The sequence below is a fragment of the Onychostoma macrolepis genome, chromosome 11, assembly GCF_012432095.1.
Source record: "Onychostoma macrolepis isolate SWU-2019 chromosome 11, ASM1243209v1, whole genome shotgun sequence".
In the NCBI taxonomy this organism is placed as follows: domain Eukaryota; kingdom Metazoa; phylum Chordata; class Actinopteri; order Cypriniformes; family Cyprinidae; genus Onychostoma; species Onychostoma macrolepis.
This window is the reverse complement of record NC_081165.1, coordinates 6,490,402-6,514,122: the sequence shown is the minus strand read 5'-3', so window position 1 is coordinate 6,514,122 and position 23,721 is coordinate 6,490,402. Positions and strand designations below refer to the sequence as shown.

Genomic DNA, 23,721 nt, shown 5'->3' with positions numbered 1-23,721 from the left:
ACAATAAATTGTATGGGTCAAAATGATTGAATTTTCTTTTATGCCAAAAATCATTAGGACATTAAGTAAAGATCATGTTTCATGAAGATATTTTGTAAATTTCCTACCGTAAATATATCATAACTTAATTTTTGATTAGTAATATGCATTGCTAAGAACTTCATTTGGACAACTTTAAAGCCAATTTTCTCATTATTTAGATTTTTTTGCTCCCTCGGATTCCAGATCTCAGCCAAATATTGCCCGATCCTAACACACCATACATCGATGGAAAGATTATTTATTCAGATCTCAGATTATGTATAAATCTCAATTTCGAAAAAATTGACCCTTATGACTGGTTTTGTGGTCCAAGGTCACAAATGATGAGGCAGAGGTCACATTAAAGATGTGCTCTCCTGATTCAATACATTATACAAAAATTCTAATTAAATTTGTGTAATACGACATGATGAAACATGATGAAGACATCTCTCACCTCGGGTCTGACAGGATCCTCAATTCCAACAACACATATTGCAGTCAGCTCAGTCAAAATGTTGTTCTCGTCCTCCCAGTTGGGCTCCGGGTCTGCAGGAAAGTCGCGGTAGGCCACGCAGATGGTTCTGAGCCCGTCACAGGCCATGGGTTCGATTACTTTCTTCACCATCTCGTCCCTGTCCCTCGGTCTGAAGATGCGGGCTTCGCCCGTCTCATTCAGAATGCGAGAACACCTGAAGCCAATACATTCACATTGATAAAACAAGGCCGTACGGTTGCAGAGATATGCACATTCCCTTTATTAAAGCAATTTCTGAGGACATTTCTTCAAAGAGCAGATCTAAATGATTCCAGGCACATGAAGCTACAGTAATTCAACATAATGTTCATCCATCTGCTATTGAGACACCAAAATGCTTTTATGACCAATTGCAGGTGCGAGAGCTGAAGCATCAGAAAGCAGATGAAAGGCGCTCACTTTTTAAGGATGATTTCGGACGCTCCTTTGCTGTGCATTCTGAAGCTGCCGTCTGGAAGCTTGATGACGGTGCTCATGGACTTCCTGACAGAGTTGAAGGTGTACACCTTGTAGAGTTTCTCCTCTGGGATCTGGTTCCGGACTGTCTGGTAGTCTCGTTTCAGGTCCAAGACCAGGCCCAGCAGGCCACACTCGGTTTTGTTGCCCACTTGTTTGGGAAGACCTCCTTCTTTATCTGGAGGCTGGAATGGAAGAAAGCCAGAGAGGATTTAGATACCTGCTGCATGGTAACAAGCTAAATAGTGAACTCTGTTTTGTTCTGTGAATGCTGACGATCGTTAAGGGTCGCATAACTGACCACCTGTCTACAGGTAACGGCAACCGTTGCTTAGCGACCTGCACTCATGGTGGGCTATGCTGCATCGAGCGTAATAAATCCTTTTGGTAAATTTGCTGAGGTAATTTACAAAGTTTCTTTGCAATTCATCACAGCCGTATAAACAGCTTGGATGCCTAACAGAAGGAGAACAGGTGATTTATTTATTTTTTTTTAAATAGTGTTGTGCAGCAGCTCAGTGTTAATATTCCTGTCATTCTGGTTTGCGTTTGTAATAAATCTCAAACACTAAAGTATTAATCTTCTGCCGATTCTTAACGTTCACTTTTTGGACACTTTTCAAACTCTGAAGCATGGCAATCTCTCTTTGTCACTGGGAGTTCAAAGTGAACTTGTAAAATATATTTTAACTAAGGTCAGCTTGGTCTTCTATCTTTCAAGCATGTTGAATTGCAATTGCCCTCTACCTTCTTGCCTTCATTTACAAATTACTTGATGCTACCAAGATGCATTGTGTCCAACAGAAAACAGAACCCGTGTTGAGCAAGATGAGTCTTCATAACTTTAACACTGCGTCTTTCCTGCTATTAATCACTGGTATTTAATTACCTGTCTGCAATCCCACTCCACAAAGGGGCATGTTTCTCTTAATAAAACATCTATATGTGATCCAAATTGTCTTTCAAAGAAGTTTCAAAGAAGTGTCTGCATATACATACAGTATGAAAGCCTGAAAAAGCTTAAAAGAAACAAAAGGTCCATAATAATTTCAGACCACAAAACCAATTCAAATCTTATTGTCTGCAGCTTGCTTGAACACAATCCAGAAAACACTACCCAGCAAGAATTACTCCAGGGAATTTGATTTCATTATCTGTTTATTTATTGATGAGATGAAATGCTGAAATTCCCACAGAGACTTTGATTGTGAGTTAACTTTCTGATTTACTTTTCCAGAATTTCTCATAACCAGGCTTGATAGGATCCAATATGCATTGCAATGTGGCGTATGCAAGATGACTCACAATGTGCATGCAGTGGAATTTCTGTAAGCTGTAACGGAGAAATTTCAGCAAACAAAGCCAGCGTACATGTTACACATTTTGATTTATGTCTTACAACTTTCTGGCATCAGACTGTAACTGGCTTGTTTACACGTCAGTGGCCTACTGGCTAATCGAAACTGGTCCATTTAATTCCCAGGGTAGACAGGGGGTGGAAAAACTGAATTATAACTAAAGCTAAATTACGTTTTTGCCACAAGAACTTTACTAACTTCACTAAGTGCACCTCAGGGGAAGAAATTACATTAAAAGAGTATCTCGTGTTTGCTCACCTGGGTCATTCAAGACTGCTCATGCATTTGATGCGGATTTCATAGCACCCCTCGGAGAGGCGCTGGCACACAAAGCTCTCCTGAACAGCTGTCTTCTCCCTGGTCAGCACGCACTCCTACGAACCACGGCATATGGCAAAACATGCACTGGCAGCACTACTTCCTCTTTACGGCCCTATTCGGCTCCTGTGCTCCACATGGGCCCTCGATCTATTCTCCTTCTCGCTGTAGGGGCCACAGACGCCCTCTTGTGTCCCCTAGAAGGTCATTTTCATAGCACCTCTTTGATTTCACAGCGTTACCTACACTGACAGTGACAGCCCCTGTCCCAGACCGTGAGGTGAGCTCGTTGCCAAAGCTGATTGGCTTAAATGAATGAGTGGCAGCCCGAGGCATCGCAGAGAGACTTTGGCAGAGACCCTGAACCACATGGAGCGGCTACAGCCGGACAAACGACTTTGCCCAAAATGAGTCACAACTTATCAAACACGAGACAGCGAGATATTTCACCTTGTCATGTGCACGATGAAAAAACTGCTCCCAAAATAGCAGAGAAGTCTCAGAGGGCAGTATTCTTTCCAGCATATAGACTAGTGTTGGGGCCAAGTCCTTACCAAAAGAGGCATTTATTAATGTGGTTGTCTTAAATTAATGTTGTTTCTTATTTTTATCTTGCATGTCCAAAACATACGAGTCCAAGTTTGAGTTTAAATTTACCTGAATACGTTCTAAGTCATTCAAATTCATTCATAATTGCACACGTGTCCAGACTTGGTTCCAAGGCCGGCATCGAGTACCCCAACTTTACATATGACTAGTGGCAGACATTTTGTCTAAGCATAACCCTTAGAAAACCATGGTTTAACGATGGTATCAGATAGTAAAACTAGGGGTCGAGAACCCTAGTCCTGGAGGGCCACTCTCTTTAACTCAATTCCTAATCAGTCTTCAGGGTTGCTTGAAAATTACAGGCAGGTGTGTTTGGATAATTACAGACACAGACTCAAACATTTTGGACATGAAAGATAAAAAAAATCAGTAGCAACATGGAGACATTAATAAATGTCTCAAACTCCACTGGATAAGGACAAGGTGGACTCGGACCCAACGCTAGTTTGCTTAAAAATATACAGTACCATGATACCTTTATCCTGCAGGTAACGGGCATTTGAATGGAATCATATGGTTCTATTCGTAGAGTCGTTCAGTCACTGAATGGACCCGTTCCCAGATTCCCAAGCAGAAGCCAATTAAAAACACATCAAGCATGAATAAAACACATGCAACAATGTGTTAATCGCTAACCGATACTCTGTGCTCAAACAAACCTTTGAAAAAGATGCAAGAAAGGCTAACTGCATCTGTTTTGGTGTAACTAAGAATCCAGAGCCTACAGCCGATGACCTACTGAACAGTCCTCAAACACACACGCCACCACAATCGGACATGTAACCTCCAATCAAGAATTGATGGGAGCCCGGGAACATGACATCAGTGTCAGACCCGACCTCTCCAATCAGAGGGCCAGAAGGTCTGATGGAACAGGTGGTAGAAGCAACCTGAGATCAGAGCGACAGGAAGTCTCCGCAGAGCTCAGACTACCAGCTGAAGTATCAGTGTACATGCCAGCAGCATCACCTGTACTGTGTGTCCTACTCCGGTTTCAGGATTAGACTAACTCTTTCGTGCCTGAGCACCAGCCGCTCGTACTACTGAGACACGCTTCATAACCACTCTAAATTATGAATGTTAAATCTATATCAAATACAGGTAAAAGTTTGTTGGTGCAAATAAGCCATTGCACCTAAAAGCACGATATTCCGATATAACGTAAATATAGAAGCACTGAGATGGGAAGGAGACTTTGGAAAGTTTGCTGAAGGAGCTCTCGAGTGTTGGGTGAGGAGAAGTTCATGCATTAATTACATAATGGAGCAGCAAAGCACAGTAGCTTGGGGGATCTCTCCAGGGATAAAGAGTTCTGCTCATTTCAGTTTGTGTTAAAACAAGACGTCTGGAATGATATGCTTATCCAAGTCTTGCTTTGTATGGTTATGAAAGCTCTCAGTACTGGTCTCCAGGGATGGGTTCTGTAAGTAGTGTTAGTGTGCTGTGGCGTTCAAGGGGTTTGCTTTCAGTTCCTATGCTTCTTAAACTGAGATAGAGAACAGATCTGATTCCAGCCCCCAGAATCAAGAATAACTCACATGTTGTGTTTTTTTCCAAAACTCGTTGTCTCAACTGTATCTTTGCAGACTGCTCATTTTTGGACTGGTGCTCCAAAATACACAGTGATTATTCTGCAGCGTTCTTGGTCCTCGAAGAACACACATCACATATGGAAACGTACACATGAGAAGGCCTAATGCAAACACAGTCCTGATTCCAATAAGATAGGATTTCAATGGTGGGTTACTCTATGTAGGACACCTTCAGTGATTTCTGTTCAATCGGAGCAATCGTTTTGTCTTTTGAACAAACACTGAAGGTTTGTGAATTCTTTTCCTCCTTTGGAATTCATAGATATTACTTTACTATTGTGATGCTGAAAGACAACCGTACTTTCAAGGTACTGCAATTCAAACAGCAATGAGTTTAGCCATCACGAAAATTGATGTTGGTAGTAATGAAGAAGCAAAAATGAGCTAATATTGCTGTAGCTCAACTGGTGAGCGTGGCATCAGAAACACCAAATCATTGATTCAGTTACTAGAGTAAACACACACTGATTCAATGAAGACCTTGAACACCTTCATTCACTTCAATAATCGTTTGTCAAATAGGTGTAAGCAGCACTCTACCTAATGCTGTCACTTTTTTGATGCTATTATGGTGCTTTTTAGAGGATGAGCAGAATGCACATTCTGCTAAACATCTTCTTTTGAGTTCCACAGAAGAAAGAAAGCCAAAGTTGTGGAGGATTTGACTGACACGAGGGTGATGTTTCATGTGTTTCTGCTGACCCTAGTGTATTGCACTGACTGGTCAAAAAAGCCATTGTTTGGATTCCATAAGCAAACACTTAAGAGTCTATGATTGGATCATTACTGCAGTGATTAACACTGAATCCAATCCAACATTAAACTGACTTGATAAATTGTCTCCATAGTTGAGTTTCCATAATGGATTCAGCTATTTTGTGGTTTATCACCGTGAAGCTGCTTTGACACATTACAATTTTATAAAGCGCTACAGAAATAAAAGGTGACTTGACTTGAATTAATGTTTCTGGCATATGTTTGGCAACAGTTTGTTTAACTGTATATTATGCAATGTGTAGCGTTTCAATTATTAAAGAACCATGCTGGTAGATGTATCCCATGGCCATAAATCAGGGTGACAATGCCAAGATTCATCTGGCTCAAAATGTGAAAGAGTTGTTCAGGGAACATGATGTGTTGCATAAGGCTGTCCAAACAATGCTACAATTAATGCACAGCGCCTTTTTGGCTAGGCAGTCTATATAAGTAATAGCTTGTGCTTATACGTTAACATTAAAATCTATTGCTGCAAAGCAGTTGTTGCTGAAATAACACCAGTGTAAGCCAAACAGCTGAAGGTTTCTATGTCTTACCAGTATTTTAGTAGTGTAGGCGCTGTTGAGGGATATAGAGTTGACCAGTATTTCCAGAGTTTTGGGTGGGATGGAGCTGGGGTCTGGTATCTCCTTGTAATGGACATCGCTCACATAGCATTGCACTGCTGTCATTCGGTTGGTGGTCAGTGTGCCAGTCTTGTCTGAGCAGATAGCTGTGGCATTGCCCATGGTCTCACAAGCATCCAGATGGCGTACCAAATTGTTATCCTTCATCATTTTCTATCAGCACATACAAAAGAAAATATTTAAATTTGATGTAACCACATGACTGATACAGATAACTAGCTAATATAACATCTTCTAAAAGTGTTTGCACTGTCCACTACCTACATGAGTACCTGTCGACATAAATAACCTTCTAACTGAAATAGGGCACAAAAAGGCTGCAAGTGTTTTTTGTTTTGTTTTGTTTTTTGAGGATGTGTTCACGAAATGTTGGAATTACTCTACTGTAAGCTGTTCACACAGCCAGACAGAAAACATTTATTTCTAAAATAATTTCTATTGCCATTTTTGGCATTATTCCAACATGGATCCATAGGCGGCTTTGTTGGTAATAAAATACACCTGTGTATGCATAATAGTTACCCTGTGATTTTTACCTGTTGAGGTTCCTGCCATTTTGATAGTTTTTATGCAACACCGCAAACATCAAATGAGAGATTTCAGAGCTTTCATGAAATTCAGTATTTCCAATTTGTAATTATACATTGTGAAGTCATCATCAGACATGAAGTCAAAAAGAACAAAATTATGGTAATTTCAACATGAACAGCATATCGCTCACAGTTGGATCTATACACTGGTTGTTGATTGGATTTTGAAATATGGGCATTGCACTGTCTGACATTTTGATTGGAAGCGACAAGTTAAGAACATGTAGTTAATTAACATTACTCAGTACTTAAATGTATAATTACACTGTAATAATAATAATAATAATAAATAAAACATGCACAAATAAAATCTGTCTCAAATCAATTTTCATTTTATGCTGACTTTAAAGTGAGCATGCACAGGTTGTGGGAGTCAGCTTCTGCTGGAGGCAAGCAGAAATGAGATAAACATTTATAAAAAACCTCTGTGATATGATTGCAGATGAGTTGTCCAGTGTGATTTAATCAGCAACTTGTTTAACAGGTTCATTGAAAATAATCTCAGTCATGTCATTTTGTAATGGAGTAAAGGGTTCCCAAAATAAAAATAAATAAAGCATTTTAAAACTATTAAAAGTGATCCTATTATGCACAACATTGCTGTCTGCACTGTAAAACAAAAAAAAATTGTGTAATTTTAACTGTTAAAATATTGTAAAACGCAATGGGAAATATATATATACAGTGAAAAACTGTAAAAGATCTAACCAGACAATTTATGTACAAACCCGATTCCAAAAAAGTTGGGACACTTTTAAAAACAGAATGCAATGATGTGGAAGTTTCAAATTTCAATATTTTATTCAGAATACAACATAGATGGCATATCAAATGTTTAAACTGAGAAAATTTATCATTTTAAGGGAAAAATAAGTTGATTTTAAATTTCATGGCATCAGCACATCTCAAAAAAGTTGGGAAAAGGCCATGTTTACCACTGTGTGGCATCCCCTCTTCTTTTTATAACAGTCTGCAAATGTCTGGGGACTGAGGAGACAAGTTGCTCAAGTTTAGGAATAGGAATGTTGTCCCATTCTTGTCTAATACAGGCTTCTAGTTGCTCAACCGTCTTAGGTCTTCTTTGTCGCATCTTCTTTCCACTTTGCCACAGTCCATTTTAAATGAGCCTTGGCCCAGAGAAAATGCCTGTGCTTCTGGATCATGTTTAGATATGGCTTCTTTTTTGACCTATAGAGTTTTAGCCGGCAACGGCGAATGGCACGGTGGATTGTGTCCACCGACAATGTTTTCTGGAAGTATTCCTGAGCCCATGTTGTGATTTCCATTACAGTAGCATTCCTGTATGTGATGCAGTGCCGTCTAAGGGCCCGAAGATCATGGGCATCCAGTATGGTTTTCCGGCCTTGACCCTTACGCACAGAGATTGTTCCAGATTCTCTGAATTTTTGGATGATATTATGCACTGTAGATGATGATAACTTCAAACTCTTTGCAATTTTTCCCTGAGAAACTCCTTTCTGATATTGCTCCACTATTTTTCGCCGCAGCATTGGGGGAATTGGTGATCCTCTTCCCATCTTGACTTCTGAGAGACACTGCCACTCTGAAAGGCTCTTTTTATACCCAATCATGTTGCCAATTGACCTAATAAGTTGCAAATTGGTCCTCCAGCTGTTCCTTATATGTACATTTAACTCTTATTGCTACCTGTCCCAACTTTTTTGGAATGTGTAGCTCTCATGAAATCCAAAATGAGCCAATATTTGGCATGACATTTCAAAATGTCTCACTTTCAACATTTGATATGTTATCTATATTCTATTGTGAATAAAATATAAGTTTATGAGATTTGTAAATTATTGCATTCCTTTTTTATTCACAATTTGTACAGTGTCCCAACTTTTTGGGAATCGGGTTTGTAATTTTACTTTAAAATGCTGTTAATTGTGCAGTTTTTAGAAGTAAAAAATAACAAATTAACATATAATTTACAGTCAAAAACTGTAAACTGACATTTCCTAAATTCCCTGTGCGACATTTAAAGTATTTTGTTTAAATAATCATGTTTCTTAATAGTTTTTGATATCAGTTATGTGCATTTTGGTTTTATGTTACATCTTCTGTTGTTTAATGATTATTGCATTATTTAAGTGTTGTGTGTTACCATATTTGTAAATTACGGTTCTCTACTGTAAAGTATACAGTTTGTTCTGCAAATGTGTTTACAGAAGCTCCCAAAATGATTTTGTAAAAACTATTTTTTATTTTTATTTATTTTTTTTTAACACAGTCTGAGTTCATTAGCTTCATGTAATATCAAAGTACTAAACTAGATCTAAATATAGTACAGTCTAAATGTTCTTCATGTTGAACAAGTTTACCTTCACCGAGTAGGCCAGAGAGATGGTGACAGCCAGAGGAAGGCCTTCAGGAACGGCCACCACCAGCACTGTAACGCCAATGATGAAGAATTTGACAAAATACTGAATGTAGACCGGTGTACACTCCGGCAGCCAAGGCCTCTTCTGAAGCACAAAGTTATCGACTGCAAAGTAAAGCACCAGGATGATGACTGTAATGGCAGACATCACCAAACCTGAGGACCAGATCACACCAAACACTGCATTAGTGCATGGCGCTCCACTGCAGTGATAAAACAGCCTCGAGCCCTGATCCTCCAAACAACCTAAACACACATAGCACCTGCTTTGCCGATCTGCACGGCCAGCTTTGTCAGTTTTCCCTGCAGAACGGATTTCTCTTTCTTGGAGACATTGGCTTTCTTCTTCTCTTTGTCATCGGTCTCTCCACCCTCTGCGCTCTTCAAGGGCTGCATCTCCATTGCTGCAGCACCGTCTTGCTTCTTTACTGTAATGATCACAGGGAACACATGTGGGTTATGGGACGTCTGAACTTTGCTCACTTCTACAGCTAAAGCTGGACCTCGACTGTACTGGCCATGTAGTCATTGTGAGAGAATCACAGAAGAGCCATAGTTTAAATTGTACTGTTGTTTTTTGTTTTTGTTTTAATGTTTGTTTAATAGTAACTTGGATATGTTGGCGACTAAACATGATTGATGAATGACCATTCTGAGCTACTAGCCACCACTTTTTTTCAATATTTAAAAAAAAAAAAAAATTAATCTTCAGGCAATACATTATCACCAAACCACCAAATTAATATGTTATTTTGTATATCTAAGTTGATCTGTCTCAAAGGGAACACGAGCCGGTGAATGAATTTCACATTTATCCAGGAACTCAATTAAAGGTCAATCGTGGTATCATTACATGACTGAGACACGTCTGCTCTACTGAAAAACCTTTTCATGGGATCTGATGGCAGACGCTCCGTATCAAGTTTATATGGGATCAAGTTTATATGAAGTCCCTTTATTTAAAGGGATAGGTCACCCAAAAATAATTAGCTTCAAACCTGTATCACTTTCTTTCTTCTGCAGAACACACAAGAAGAAATCTTCAAGAGGTTTGCTGGTTACTCTTTTCCACACAATTACAATGAATGGGAATTTCATGTAAAAAAAAAAAATTATAAAAAATACAGACATATGACTTGTACGCTGTATTCCAAGTCTTCTGAGGAGTACAATGAAATTTAATCATTTTCAGTGGTATCTCTGCCTGTGACTGGATCATTGAATCAGTGAGTTGACTGTAAAGAAAAATAGTGATTGGATGTAGCTAATTCTTTCATTAACTCCTTCAAATGCATCAAGGAGATATAGGACAAGATTTTTAGTGTATAATAACTTAAAAACGGCATGATACGGAAGTCGTACATACAAGTGAAATGGCTTTTTAACGGGAAAAAATGTAGGGCAAGACTTAATTAACTGTATCATAGAACATAGGTGCTGCAAACCAAATGAATGATTCCCTGTAACTGAATGGAAAAGAGCTGCTCGTTTTTACTTTTGGATGAACTATTCCTTTAAGACAAAAGACAAACTGCTTGATGTTTCTTGAGGATTTCTTGCCACATTTTAAAGATGCTCAATGCAACCCCAGCTATATAGACCAGTAATAGCTCCACACTGAATTATACCTTTATTACAGTAAACAAAAGTTCTGTTTAATATCTACTGCCTAAATCCATTTATACTGCAAAGGGAGCTCACAATCTAAGTTACTCATACATAAAGATTACACAAACCGTTTTTCATGTTGGGAATATCAACAGATGGACTAATTATAAAATGTAAAACCTTTTGCATACATGCAACTCTGGATACCTGAAAATAATCAGAAACGTTATGGCACAATGCTTTAACCAGACTGTATCATGAGAATAAACTTAAGGGCAAATTGATTGCCAAATGTAAATCCAAAGTATTTAATAATAAAAGTAAAGTCAGTTGCCAAATATGAAGCACCTACTGGCTGAATACTTAAATTAAATACATTTCTGTTGGCAATATTTGCATAGACTAATTTATTGTCACCATTACTTGAAATATACAGACACTTCTGGATATTTTTGTCCATATGATGAATAACCAAAGAGCAAAAACAGCTAGGCTACAGATCACTAAGAACTCCTTTAAGAATTAAAATGGTCCGAGATTTCGACACAGACAGAAAGTGTGAGGTTTTTGAGAGACCCTGACGCACACATGAGAAGCAGCACAAACAGACGAGCTGACATCTGAACCCGCCCAAAGGAAAGGAGGAATAAAATAATGGTGAGCGCTCAAACCAGCGGTAAAGTGAAAGCAGGTTACCTTTGGTCTGGTTGTTCTCCATATTTCCATCCTGCATTTTACCTAAGATGAAGGCATCCACAGACACAGGACAAAAATAACAGAAAGCAGACGATAAAACATTCATCACATGGACATTACAGTGAAATCAAATGAAAAAGGAAGACAGAGAATGAGTAATTTATCAACATCATTGTGAGTCACATACATAACACAGAGTTGTTTCATAATGAAGCTCTGAGGTGCATTGTGGGTTTGGTCAAATCAGATAGATCAGTGACATATAGTTCATTTACTCTGTTAAGGTGTAAATGTTATGTTACAAATCATTACTTTCTGTAATACATGTATTTGATATTGAAGTATATGCAGTATGTGTTTGTTCAAACAAAAGTAGTTCAGCTGTGTGTTTTCATGTTGGTTTTTTGACAGGAATGCCATGGAATATCTAATATGTGTAGAATCTACACAACATTTGAAACACTTGGTAGTCATTTCTAGGTTTGTCACTATGGTTTGTCATAGTGGAAGAACTATGTAGCAGTCATTCAGATATTCCATGGAGGAGAAATGGAAGAGAAACACTCAACACAATGAGGACTAGAGGAACAGCACAAGTCTACTGGACATGCAGGAGAAACAGCCATGCAACACCACAGGAGAAGAGAGGAGAGCCACTTCACCACAAGAACAAGATCAACCAAACACGCAAAACCAATCTCTATCTATCTATCTATCTATCTGGAAGTTAAGAACTGATTCTTATTCAGAACTGTACTACAGTAATAATATACTACAGTATTCATTTTGTACACTATTGTTCAAAAGTTTGCAGTCAGTGTAATTATTTTTTTTTTTTAACAGAAGTCTCTTCTCTTCTTCTCATCAATGTTGCATTTATTTGATAAAAAAAAAACAGTAATATTGTAAAATACTTTTGCAATTTAAAATAATTGTGTGAGAATATCTGTTAAAATATAATTGACTGCTGTGATCAAAGCTGTATTTTCAGCATCATTACTCCAGTCTTCAGCGTCACATGATCCTTCAGAAATCATTCTAATATGCTGATTTTCTCCTTAAGGAACATTTCTGATTACCATCAATGTTGAAAACAGTTACTTAATATTTTTATGGACACATTAGTTTTTTCATAATTTTTTGATTAATTGAAAGTTTATTTATTTGAAATTGAAACATGTAAGTATTTGTTGCCAATTTAATTAGTTTAAAAAAAATAATAATACTGACTCCAAACTTTTGAACAGTAGCATATGCATGCTACAATTTAACAAATGAAAACTAATCATGTTGTAACATCACAAATTTCAATTATATTTCACATCAAACCATTTTACAATCCACACTTGGTTTTCCAACATATTAAAAACACTACACAATAAGTCGTGATCTTCTATTCGAAACCCAGATGACTGAAATTTAAAATCAGTTGAGGTGCAGTTCTTATTTTATTGATGCATAAGTTTTCAACTATTCTGGTAATAGTCAAACAGCTTATTTCAACCAATGGATGTTATTTACCAATAAATAACCAATGGAGCTTATTTCAACCAATCTGTTGTTGGCATATGTATAAAATAACAGAAGGGAAAAGAGTAGAAGAGGGAGGAGAACAGAAAAGGAGTGAGCGATTAGAGGTGACATGCACTGAGAGGAACGCACAGTCAGCAGGAGAGGAAGATCAAGACAACTGGAGGAGGAGGAAGAGGAGGAGAGGCGGAGCCAGTGAGGGACGGACAGCGGAGGGCTGCTCAACCTACCATTGACTAGGCTGGTATTACCAGAGGCATTTGCGCTTGCCGCACCATCGGTAGCTATAGTTGCGATGGGGTGTGAGGAGGGATGGGAGCAGTCTAGCCGTAATAATGAACAAAAGTAGCATGGTTAAGAGCGTCGTTACCACGATTAGTATCTCTCAATATACTGCTGTCAACTGAAAGGCGTCTTTAAAAGAATGACATCGATGGAAAAAAAACACTGCAACATAAGACAGGTTACACATAATATGGTAGACAAAACAAAGTCGAGGCACAAAACGACACAATGATCAATGGCACAAATAGCTGGCATTGACAGATACCCATCATTTGAGAGAAAGTTCCAATTGCTATGTTCACTACCAAGTAAGTAAATACGAACAGGTGATTCAAAAAATAAAACAACCAAATAAACACATGCTTCCAAATCAAATCCAAGTGCTTCAATCACAACACTCTACAAGCTGTAGGGTATCAGACTACCAGGCTACGAAACCGCAATCAATCTATTCGCTCTTGAGGGAATAAGTCGGGGTTATATCACAACCTCCTGATCATCATCTATGCAGGATCATGGATGAAATGCATTTCTGTAAATACTTAAAAAGGTCATCTTTTTAAGTGAAAGATCGCGGTTACTAAAGCAGGGCTCGGGAGGGCAGAGCGGGTTTAGTGGGGTAATAAATGAGCATTACTGCAGATATCCCCGGGTACAGAGATTCATACTCTACCTGCCAGCTGATGGCCATCCTCCAGAGCCTGACCTGTGGCGGTTTGCAGAATAACACACACATAAGGCCTTATGCTGACAAACGGTGCGGGCAGCACATGCTACCCAACCATAAACAGCACATTTTCAAATGTCAGTCCGAAGCAGCCACTGGGAAAGCGACAGTAACACGTTCAACCCAAAAGCAGTCTCTTATTGGGACAAATTGGGACAAAATTTTTTGTTTTTTTTTCCAATGAAACTTTTCTGCGCAAAACTCATCGCCACTTGGGTGTTTAGCTGGGTGTTGCTAGGGTTTTCTTAAGTCAAATCGAAATGTCACACACTCCTCAATTTGAGGTATCAAACCTGAGGGATGAGCTATGCACCATAGTTTAATTCTTTCAAAAATCGATGAGCAACAGTAAATACAATTACTTTTCACTTGAAATGTCCTGACAACACGGGGAGAGTTTTATCAATTGCGTATATAAAGTTTCAAACTTTTAGAATCACACTGTTTTAACATTAGCATACTAATAAACTTGAGATACATGTGACGTGTATTTGTCAGTCATACATAAATCAAACTTAATAGCTTACTAATAAACTGAATCTGTGATATAATTATGCAATAACCAGATATATTTATAAACAATAAATCCAATTAGTTTCAATCTTATACAGTTTAACTAAATCAATATTACTTGTTCCACAGCTAGCCATATTTTAACCATGTTATTTGTTAACTGAATAAATTTAGTTTTTACAATGAACACATTTATGTCAGTTCTAATATACTTGAATAAGTGTAATTGTTAAATATGATTTTATGATTTAAATAAAAGCATATAGATGCAAAAAGTTGATAAACTATGGCACGATTTTTGAGGGTACAGAAATGTCACCCGTTTCATTCATGTATGATTGGTAAACATACATCATATTAGTTTGTATGTTATATACGTTAAGACGGTGTAATCCAAACAGATGTAAATTACATTTAAGCCTACATATTTTTATACAAAAATAGCTGCATATCGGTTGACAGGAATTACATGTACAGAAGTGTCCTGGGCAGATGTAACGAAGCTCTGTTGAGGTTTTGCCAAGCTGAGCTTTAGTTACGCACCTTTCTTCTCTTTTTTCTCTTCCTCCTCTCCTCCAGCACCCAGCAAAGTGAAGATGATCCCAGTCTGAGAGTTCACTCCGATAGCCGTGACCAGCATTCGACCCGAGCCCTCCATCACATGGGTGCCTGGTGATTCAGTTAACCAAGCAGTAAGTCATGGAGAAACTGTAAATAATAGCAGGCCACTCTGACCTCAGCACAAATGACACAGTGTGTGACGTCATACACGGACACCACAGACTGCTGTCTGTCAACAACCATCCCTCATGCACACCTGACTGGCCAAGAAGCAAACATAGAGGACTAGTTTGTCACTATTGTCCTTTTCGATAAAACTTGTAGAATCAAAGTGCATTAAAAGTGTTCTCTTAAAATACTGCATAACAATAAATGGTGCAGTTGGCACTGAATAGATTGTGGGCCAGATTTACTAAACAAGGCAAATTAGCGTGAGAGCCTAATTGGCGTGGAAATTTCTGCAGGTGATTTACTGACAACGCGCAAATTAAAGAACACAGACGCAACATCTCATTTACATATCGACCAAAGCAATATACCAAGCGCAGAGCAAATTAGCATAGTCACAAATAAACAGAGCCGATGCTCATTCAAGCAAGCACAAAATAGTTTAAGACGTGCTTTTTTGGGGCATTAAATAATGGTGCAAATGGCAGTAATTTGACGAGCGCAAATGTTAGTAAATTGCATTGCGTGATTCATTTTAATACTCTCCTCCCATAAATTTTGTGTCTGAAAGGGGAACTCCTACAAATTCTTATTCAATAAGGTCAGGCGCAAAAATAACTGTGTCCACACCTTTTCAGCGCTAATTCTTCACTGCGTGTCTTTAGTAGATAGTACTATTTTAATGCCAGAAGATGGATTGCGCTGGCACAAGCTGTTAGTAAATCTGGCCCTATATTTTGGTGTGTCATTATATGTTTTTAATAGATATAATCTGTTGAATTGATATTTAATTCACTATAGTATGTATTATGTGCAGTTTTTCACAACATTCTAATAAATATAGCAGTAAAGAGGGCATTCACCAGAGAGAAGCATGGGGTCTTTATCTGCAGATTTGCGCACATGGTCAGATTCCCCTGTCAGAGAACTCTCATCAATCTTCAGATCATTGCCTTGTATCAAGATCCCATCAGCTGGAAGCAGGTCACCTGAACACAGAAATTCAGCATTAGTTCATGAAAATTCAAATGGATTAGGGCTGTCAATTTAACATGTCAATTTAGAATAATTAAATGCAAAACAATGCATTTAGCCATGCACTTGATCCACCACAAATACACTCCTCACCAAACCACACTTAATAAGAGCAACAGCACAAAATGAATGAGGAGACATCCACACAGGACTGCTTAATGAAACAGCTGGATGGAAGAGTGCAACAGAATCAAACACAACAGCATCTTAAAAGTACAGTACTCACGGTGTGAGGTGCTGAAAAAACAGCAATACGTGGCACAACAGCCAAAGATATATGTCTAACACATAGATGAAACATTTAAAAATTCATGCAGAAGGACTGACTGATTGACAGTAACTCAGTCACAGACTAATGTCCATGATATCAATGATAAAACTAACAATATATTGTTTTTAAAGCCACTGTTTATATGCTCAGTGGTGTCACAATAATGTCTTTAAATGATATTCTTTGTTCTTTAATGTCTTTAAATGATCTTCAGTTTATATTGGCAAAGTGATTAACTCTGAGACATCTAAGTAGCTGTTAACAGACTAACAGCTTTATCAGTGAACAACAGGATTAAAAAAAAACTCTAGGAATCAAATGTCTTAAAGTTATATATTGCAAGTACTCCTCGCTGCAGACTGTAGCGCGGTGACGTCAGGTACCTACGTCAGGTATGTGTTTACCGCGCATGCGCAAAGTGACGTATGGTATATCTATAAAACGCATGCGCAGTAGCGCGGTGACGTCACGTACCTACGTTACCTATGTATTTACCGTAAATACGCAGGTTCAATAATGGATCATTCACTTCCGGTACATTTACTTACTTTTGTTTTCTTAAAAATGTGCGTTTGTGTTGACTTTTAATTGTAAGGATGCTTTGGTCTTAATCATAGAGAGTGTCATTGCAAATGTGTGCGATTTCAAACATTTATGACATGCTTTATGATATGTGTTAGTATTCGAAGTGACAGGGATTCTGGTGCTGGTCTTTAAAAGTCTTATGTCGCCTACAATTAGCCTTTAAAGATGTATTAAAATAGAGCAGAAATACTTATATTAATAAAGTAATGAATTGCATGCATTGCAAAAAATAAAAATAAATACATACATACATACATACATATATATATATATGTGTGTGTGTGTGTGTGTGTGTATGTATGTATGTATGTTTCTCATATGTCATCTTTTTCATTAACATTATCAAAAATTAATAGATACTGTAACAAATGTATTGTTCATTGTTAGTTCATGTTAATTAATACATTAACTAGTGTTAACCAATGACACCTTATTGTAAAGTGTAACCTCTTAAATTTACCTTCATGTTCATAAGACTTTTTAGGGACATTGTCAGTGAGACGAAATTCAGAGAAGAGGCCCACTTCATATGTCTAGACAGTTCTTTAACTCCTTAACATGTAGTGAATACTGTAAAAAGTATTTGAGTGTCTGTCTCTCTTCTCATCTTTCTGTCTGTCTCATCTCAACTATCTGTTTTTTTTGTTTGTTTTTTTCCTGATAGACTGTATTACCCTCAACTGTAAAACTTTCAAATTGTTTCAGGCTATGCTTTCTCAAGCCAAGCCAACCTAAATTTTGACTTGACAAACTTTTTTAATTTAGTTGGTTAATGCTGATTATAAATTAAATATCTTAGGTACTTTACAGACAAAGCAAACAACACTCTTTTTCTAACACCATCCTATAATATTTAAAAATACATTTAAAATATTTTCCTTGTATGGCTCTTTTGCCTTTCCTCAAAATGATTTAATATTGTTTGTTCTTTTATGTAAATTAGGTGTCGTGAACTGGAGTGCATTTTCTGCACAATACAGACAGGAGTGCCGGGTGCCGTATTCACAGACCCAGTGCCTACGGTGCAGTGAGATTCTGTATTTAAAGACTGCACACCTAGGTATGGCAGGAATGGCAGGAGGGGAGTCCTGCATGGGTTTTATTCATTCAAAGAATTTGAGGGCTACTGCTCGGTTGATTGTTTTATCAGTGATGGAGGTGAATTTCAGAATGAGCAGATGCAATTTTTTTTTCTTTCTCATGTGTCATGTTTATAGTCTGTTGTCTTAATCTATATTTGTATATACAATTATATTTTCTGTTTTGTTCTTTGAAATAATAATAAAAATTAAAAAAAGATCACTGTTATCAGTTTGGTTTTTTGGAGGCACCATGCATAAAATGGGATGCAGACACTGAAAATATACTGTATGTAGTCAATTGAATTTAAAACTACTTTATTGGCTTAAATATTTCACATGCAGAATTGCCAAAGCAAAAGAAAAATGTCCAAAATTATACTAAATAAATAAATAAACAAGAACCATGACAGAGGACAGATTAAAATAAGAAAGGCAGCAGCTATTTGCACTAAGTGATAGCAGGATTTTCTGCTATTTAAACTACTTATTGCAAACAGTGGTAATTACCTGTACCTCAGTATTGTAGTACATTATAAAACAGTATGCAATAATAACTTATTGAGTGTAAATTATAATTTTAATTCAAATTATTAAATGGATATCACCTTATTGGGACAATAAAGCCCTCCCTCACAACTTTTTGATTATTTCCTTATTTTTTATTGAAAATAAATGCTTTTTTGATGTGATTTGAAATTTGAAAAGGGAGAAAAAACTTTGCAAAAGGCGGATTCGAACCTGGGTCGATCGCGTCAAAATGTGAAAAACACACGTTTTACCATCTGCGGCACTAGAGCTGACGATTGATGTTATCTTTTGTAATGTTGACTAGCCTAATAAGAAATATATAAGGCGCCGTTAAAGGGTAATATTACAATATACACAGTGAAGTAAAGTGCAACAGAATGTTAAGAAATTGTAAATAAAATACTACACAGATATTACAGAATAAACTCTGTAATTCCGTATCATTTTACCTGAGATGAGACATGGTTAAAATCATGTATATGTGCTGTATTACATTTTATTGTTTTATTTTTTTTCCACCTTAGCATTCTTAATACTTTTACATTTTATTAGAGTATTCTGTTAAGTATGCACATGCGTTTTTATGACGTGTTACGTCACGCACGACGCGAAAACTACCGTCACCACGTAATGCAAATTACACACGCAATGCGCATGCTTGTCATAGACATACCATACGTCACTTTGCACATGCGCGGTAAACATATACGTGACATACCTGACGTCACCGCGCTACAGTCTGCAGCGTGGGGTGTCTCATATATTGAGGAATTATTTTGCTATTTGGGGGAAATGTGATCATGTGCTTGATATTCAAAGTGACCTAAAGCAAGAGTCTTTCTTTAGCTTAACTTGTTAAATCTAATGGTCAAGGACAAAACAGGGACAAAACTGTTTCTGAACACAGGCAGCCAGTCAGGAATGGAGCATATTTCAGAATCTAATCTCCAAAGCTCTTCATAGCGCCGTTGTGTTCCTTCCAATAATCCCTTCAGTTTCTCCAAACAACAAGTCTGGATCAATATTGCTGTCTCCAAAGAATTCCAAAGTTGATCCTCTAAGATGGCACTTGTCAAGCATTTCACAACAGAATCTCTCTCCAATATTTCTGAGTTTATAGCCCTAACTGAGTCAGTATGAAAATGATAAGGCCTGCAGTATGTTCTGCTCAATAAGGCAACACTATATTGTAGGTGTTCCCCAGGGTTCGGTATTTGGCCCTTCTGTTGTTTAATGTATCAAGAGAATGTCATTTCGTTCAGAGATAATTTTGCTTTCATTTTACATCTTTGCAAAGCAACATATCAACTCCCACACATATTCAAAAATAACGGTAAGCCTGGGACTGCTAACCATCACTGTACTAGTCAAGGAGATGGAACCCCTCTTCCAGCCTGCCAAATGCTCTCACCCACAAGATCGCTCTGTCACTGTCAACAGCTACATTATCTGCCTCCCACTTGTTCAGGAGATCCGAAATAACAACCGGAACCTCTCCAACACTGCAGAACCAGCACAGCCCTTTAGTTTGATAAAAAGTCTTGATCTGCTTCAGCAACTCTCATAATCAAACTGTAATTAATGACACAGATCAGTCTTGCTTCATCGCACAGCAATGATGTCCAGTCATGTGTAAAAGCTCTCTTGATAATGCACCACTTAATTAGTGGACTTCAGATTATATATGAGTGAACCTTCGATTATGAATCTTGAAAAATTAACTTCTTAAACTTCTTATGTTAATGCATATTACAGATTTAGACACATGTTCATGGACTTTTTTTTTAATCAAGATTTAAGGATAATGTAGATACTGAAACTGCTAAGTATTTCTTAGAATGTTTTTAACCATTTTTCATCACCTTTATGTCTTCAATAAATCATTTAAATGGTTTTGTAGTTTGACATGAATTGTAGTATAAATATTTTATGTACTGTAGTCCCTCAATTAATATGAGCTCATAAAAGCTGCATGAATTATAATTTAAAAAGATTGAGCTCAATACTATTTAAAATTGTTTTAGATGGAGTTTAGCATGTCACACCACACTAAATGTTTTTTTTTTTAATTATCCTAGAAGACCGAAACATTGAGGAATCACCCATATATACTGTACTATATACTATATACATTAGCTACTTCAGTCATGACAGTACTTGGGATAGTTTTAACATGTTAATAAGATATGACAATGTTAATGTAGTTCATGCCGCTGCTGCATGAATAGGTGTACATAAACCATGTAGCAAACAGGTGGAGCTGGGGGAGGTGGAGGATTTCGGAGGAACTCTGATAGTTTGCTGCAGGCCCAACTTTAAGATGCATTTTTGTCAATCCAGTCACAAGTGGACAACACCAAAAATTGCTGCTCTCTGTCTTGTTTTCTGTTGGCTCTTTTCACGTTTGTGTGTAAATTGTATGAGCTTATTTCGCAACATTAGATCAAAAGATCAGAAAAAGCCCACGCATACACCCACTTATAGATTTATACAAAATCAGGGAAGTGTCTGCATGTGGACAAAAGAGATGGATTAAAACAGCAAATGTAAACGGGAATGAGTCTGCCTTGTATGCTTGTGATCTGATCGACCAAACACATCTTAATACCAGTGTAAACAGGGCCTTACAGCCAACGCTAAACTAAAGTATTTAAATGTTGAGCTAGCAATCTCAATGGCTGCAGAATCAGTACAGGCCAATCAGCTTGTGCCATGTAGTGCCATGTGACTGCTGGCAGACTGCATGTAAAGGACCTATAAGCCTGTGCCACCCAATGCTAAACACAGGTTAAGTTAAAAATTAAAATTAAAAAAATGAGGACACATACCATACTTGATTTGTGCAATATCGCCAACCAGAATATCTGCCACAGGAAGTTGGATGACCTGCCCTCCTCGCACCACCTGGAATTTCTGTTCCTGTTCGATGCGGCTCTGTAAACCCCTGAACTGTTTCTCCTTGCTCCAGTCGTTGAAGGCCGTGACCAGAACAACACAGACCACTGAGAGTAAGATAGCAGCCCCCTCGATCCAACCAGCCTCCGCTTCCCCCTCGTCCTCCGCACCTGCATTCGCTGCCCCACAGGCTGCAGAAAGAGGAAGGCCAGATTTAAACATGCTGATGGAAACAAATCCCGTTAACCATAACAAACAGCCGTCAGAAGAAAGGGATACAATTCTGGTAGTCTATTAAAATCAGTAAATTTACAATTTGAAGTGAATAATTCCCAGACCAGACTTATTGTTAAAATGTGCACCTTGAAACACTTCTAAAGTAAAATATCCAGCGGGTGGTACCAAACATGCGTTCAATTTTATCTGAAAGAGGTGGAGGTGAATTGAAAACTTGCAACCATTTTACCCATGCTGTTAATAGTTTTTTTAAATAAAAATAATAATAATAATAATAATTTTCGTTCTCATATAACGCTTTTGTTTGAATACTAAAATATTAAATATTTTAAAGAGTTTCAGGCTCTAATTTGTACACTATTCATAGAAAGTGTCACTTCTCACATCACATCTCTGCATATCTTTGCATTATAATGTAAGACGGAAAGCTAAAGGAAAAAGGAGGTGAAAAGCTAAAGGAGCCATTTCTGATAATAAAATCACAGAGACAGACACATAAAAACACGCAAGACACATTAATTATTTTTCAAATAATAAAAAAAAAAAAAAAAGTATGTTTTGCTTAAAACATTTGGTTTATGAGGGCATAGGAATTAAATATAATTGCTAATGATATTCCTGATAGATGATGAATCTGGTTAATGATATTTATTTTCATTAAACTGAAATGTAAAGGCCACTTTTTCATATTTACCAAAGTATTTTTACTTGGAGTGAATCACATGAGTCTGATTAAATATGGCACTTCATGCAGAATATTGCGCAAACGCAATGATTCATAGTAACTGTGATTACTGCGTATGCATTGAGCGCATTTTATATAACACCAGAATGATGTTAGATAAACACTGACAAAAATTCTGACAAATACCATATCTGAACTGGGTAACACATTCACAACTACATAACTGTAAACCACACACTGATGAAGAAATGCATCTAGAAATCAATCCGTTTTATGATGTACACACATTCAGGTCATGTCTAATTATTTCCAATGATTTTCTGCTGGAGTGCTGTAGTGTGAGGGTTGCAGTGACTTCGCTGGGGGTCTGTCTGCAGCAGAGGCCAGTCCTGCTCCAGCTGTGCAGGAGGAAACAGCAGACACATTCACTGCAAGCACAGGAACACCCTGATTGCTGGAAAGCATTAATTCACATGGACACACTGAATACACCAGGACATACAAACCACCGTCTGATTCAGGAAAACTGCAAACATACACACTGTTCCCAACATTTGACATCTTGCACTTTTTTATTTTTTTTGGCTGGCTGGCTCTCTTATTCTTCAGCAAGAATTTATTCTTCCTCCTTCCATTAGAAACGACCCTACACTGAACTGATTTAAGGAATACATTAAAATAGTAAAACCAGTGGAGCACATGATCAGCCACTGCATCTTGGTGTCCACAGACTCGTCTCAGCACATTTCTACCACCGCACTGTTAATGATCATTAAAAGTCCACTGCAGGTGTATAATGCATATTAACGTGTAATTTGCATACTAAAGTTTATGACAAAACCATGTGAGGAAAGCTACTTAGAAAGTAATCAAGCCACCCTTAATTAACTACATTAAGCTTCTTAAGGTAAAAATGTCATTATGAGCATAAAACACAGTAATACAATACATAATTTAAGTAGACATTTCCTGGTTCATGAACTAGTCCAAAACATCAGCAGCATTTCACTAAATCATCTGCTATACATA

The 23,721-nt window shown here is 37.5% G+C and overlaps 1 protein-coding gene across 15 annotated transcripts in view; it reads right to left on the bottom strand.

The window, feature by feature from the left end:
* atp2b2 (ATPase plasma membrane Ca2+ transporting 2) overlaps positions 1–23,721 on the bottom strand; it is a 147,429-nt gene that overhangs the window by 26,840 nt on the left and 96,868 nt on the right. For 10 of the 15 annotated variants that reach the window (XM_058791058.1, XM_058791070.1, XM_058791055.1 and 7 more), the window contains exons 4-14: positions 21,704–21,961; positions 16,238–16,363; positions 15,189–15,314; positions 14,079–14,111; positions 13,351–13,443; positions 11,591–11,632; positions 9,550–9,714; positions 9,228–9,442; positions 6,206–6,448; positions 959–1,200; positions 479–713 (exon numbers count right to left, since the gene is read on the bottom strand). In XM_058791058.1, the coding sequence (XP_058647041.1) occupies positions 479–713; positions 959–1,200; positions 6,206–6,448; positions 9,228–9,442; positions 9,550–9,714; positions 11,591–11,632; positions 13,351–13,443; positions 14,079–14,111; positions 15,189–15,314; positions 16,238–16,363; positions 21,704–21,961 (1,778 nt within the window). The remainder of the gene's footprint in view (positions 1–478; positions 714–958; positions 1,201–6,205; positions 6,449–9,227; positions 9,443–9,549; positions 9,715–11,590; positions 11,633–13,350; positions 13,444–14,078; positions 14,112–15,188; positions 15,315–16,237; positions 16,364–21,703; positions 21,962–23,721) is intronic. The other 5 variants (XM_058791061.1, XM_058791065.1, XM_058791066.1 and 2 more) reach the window with 3 other exon arrangements.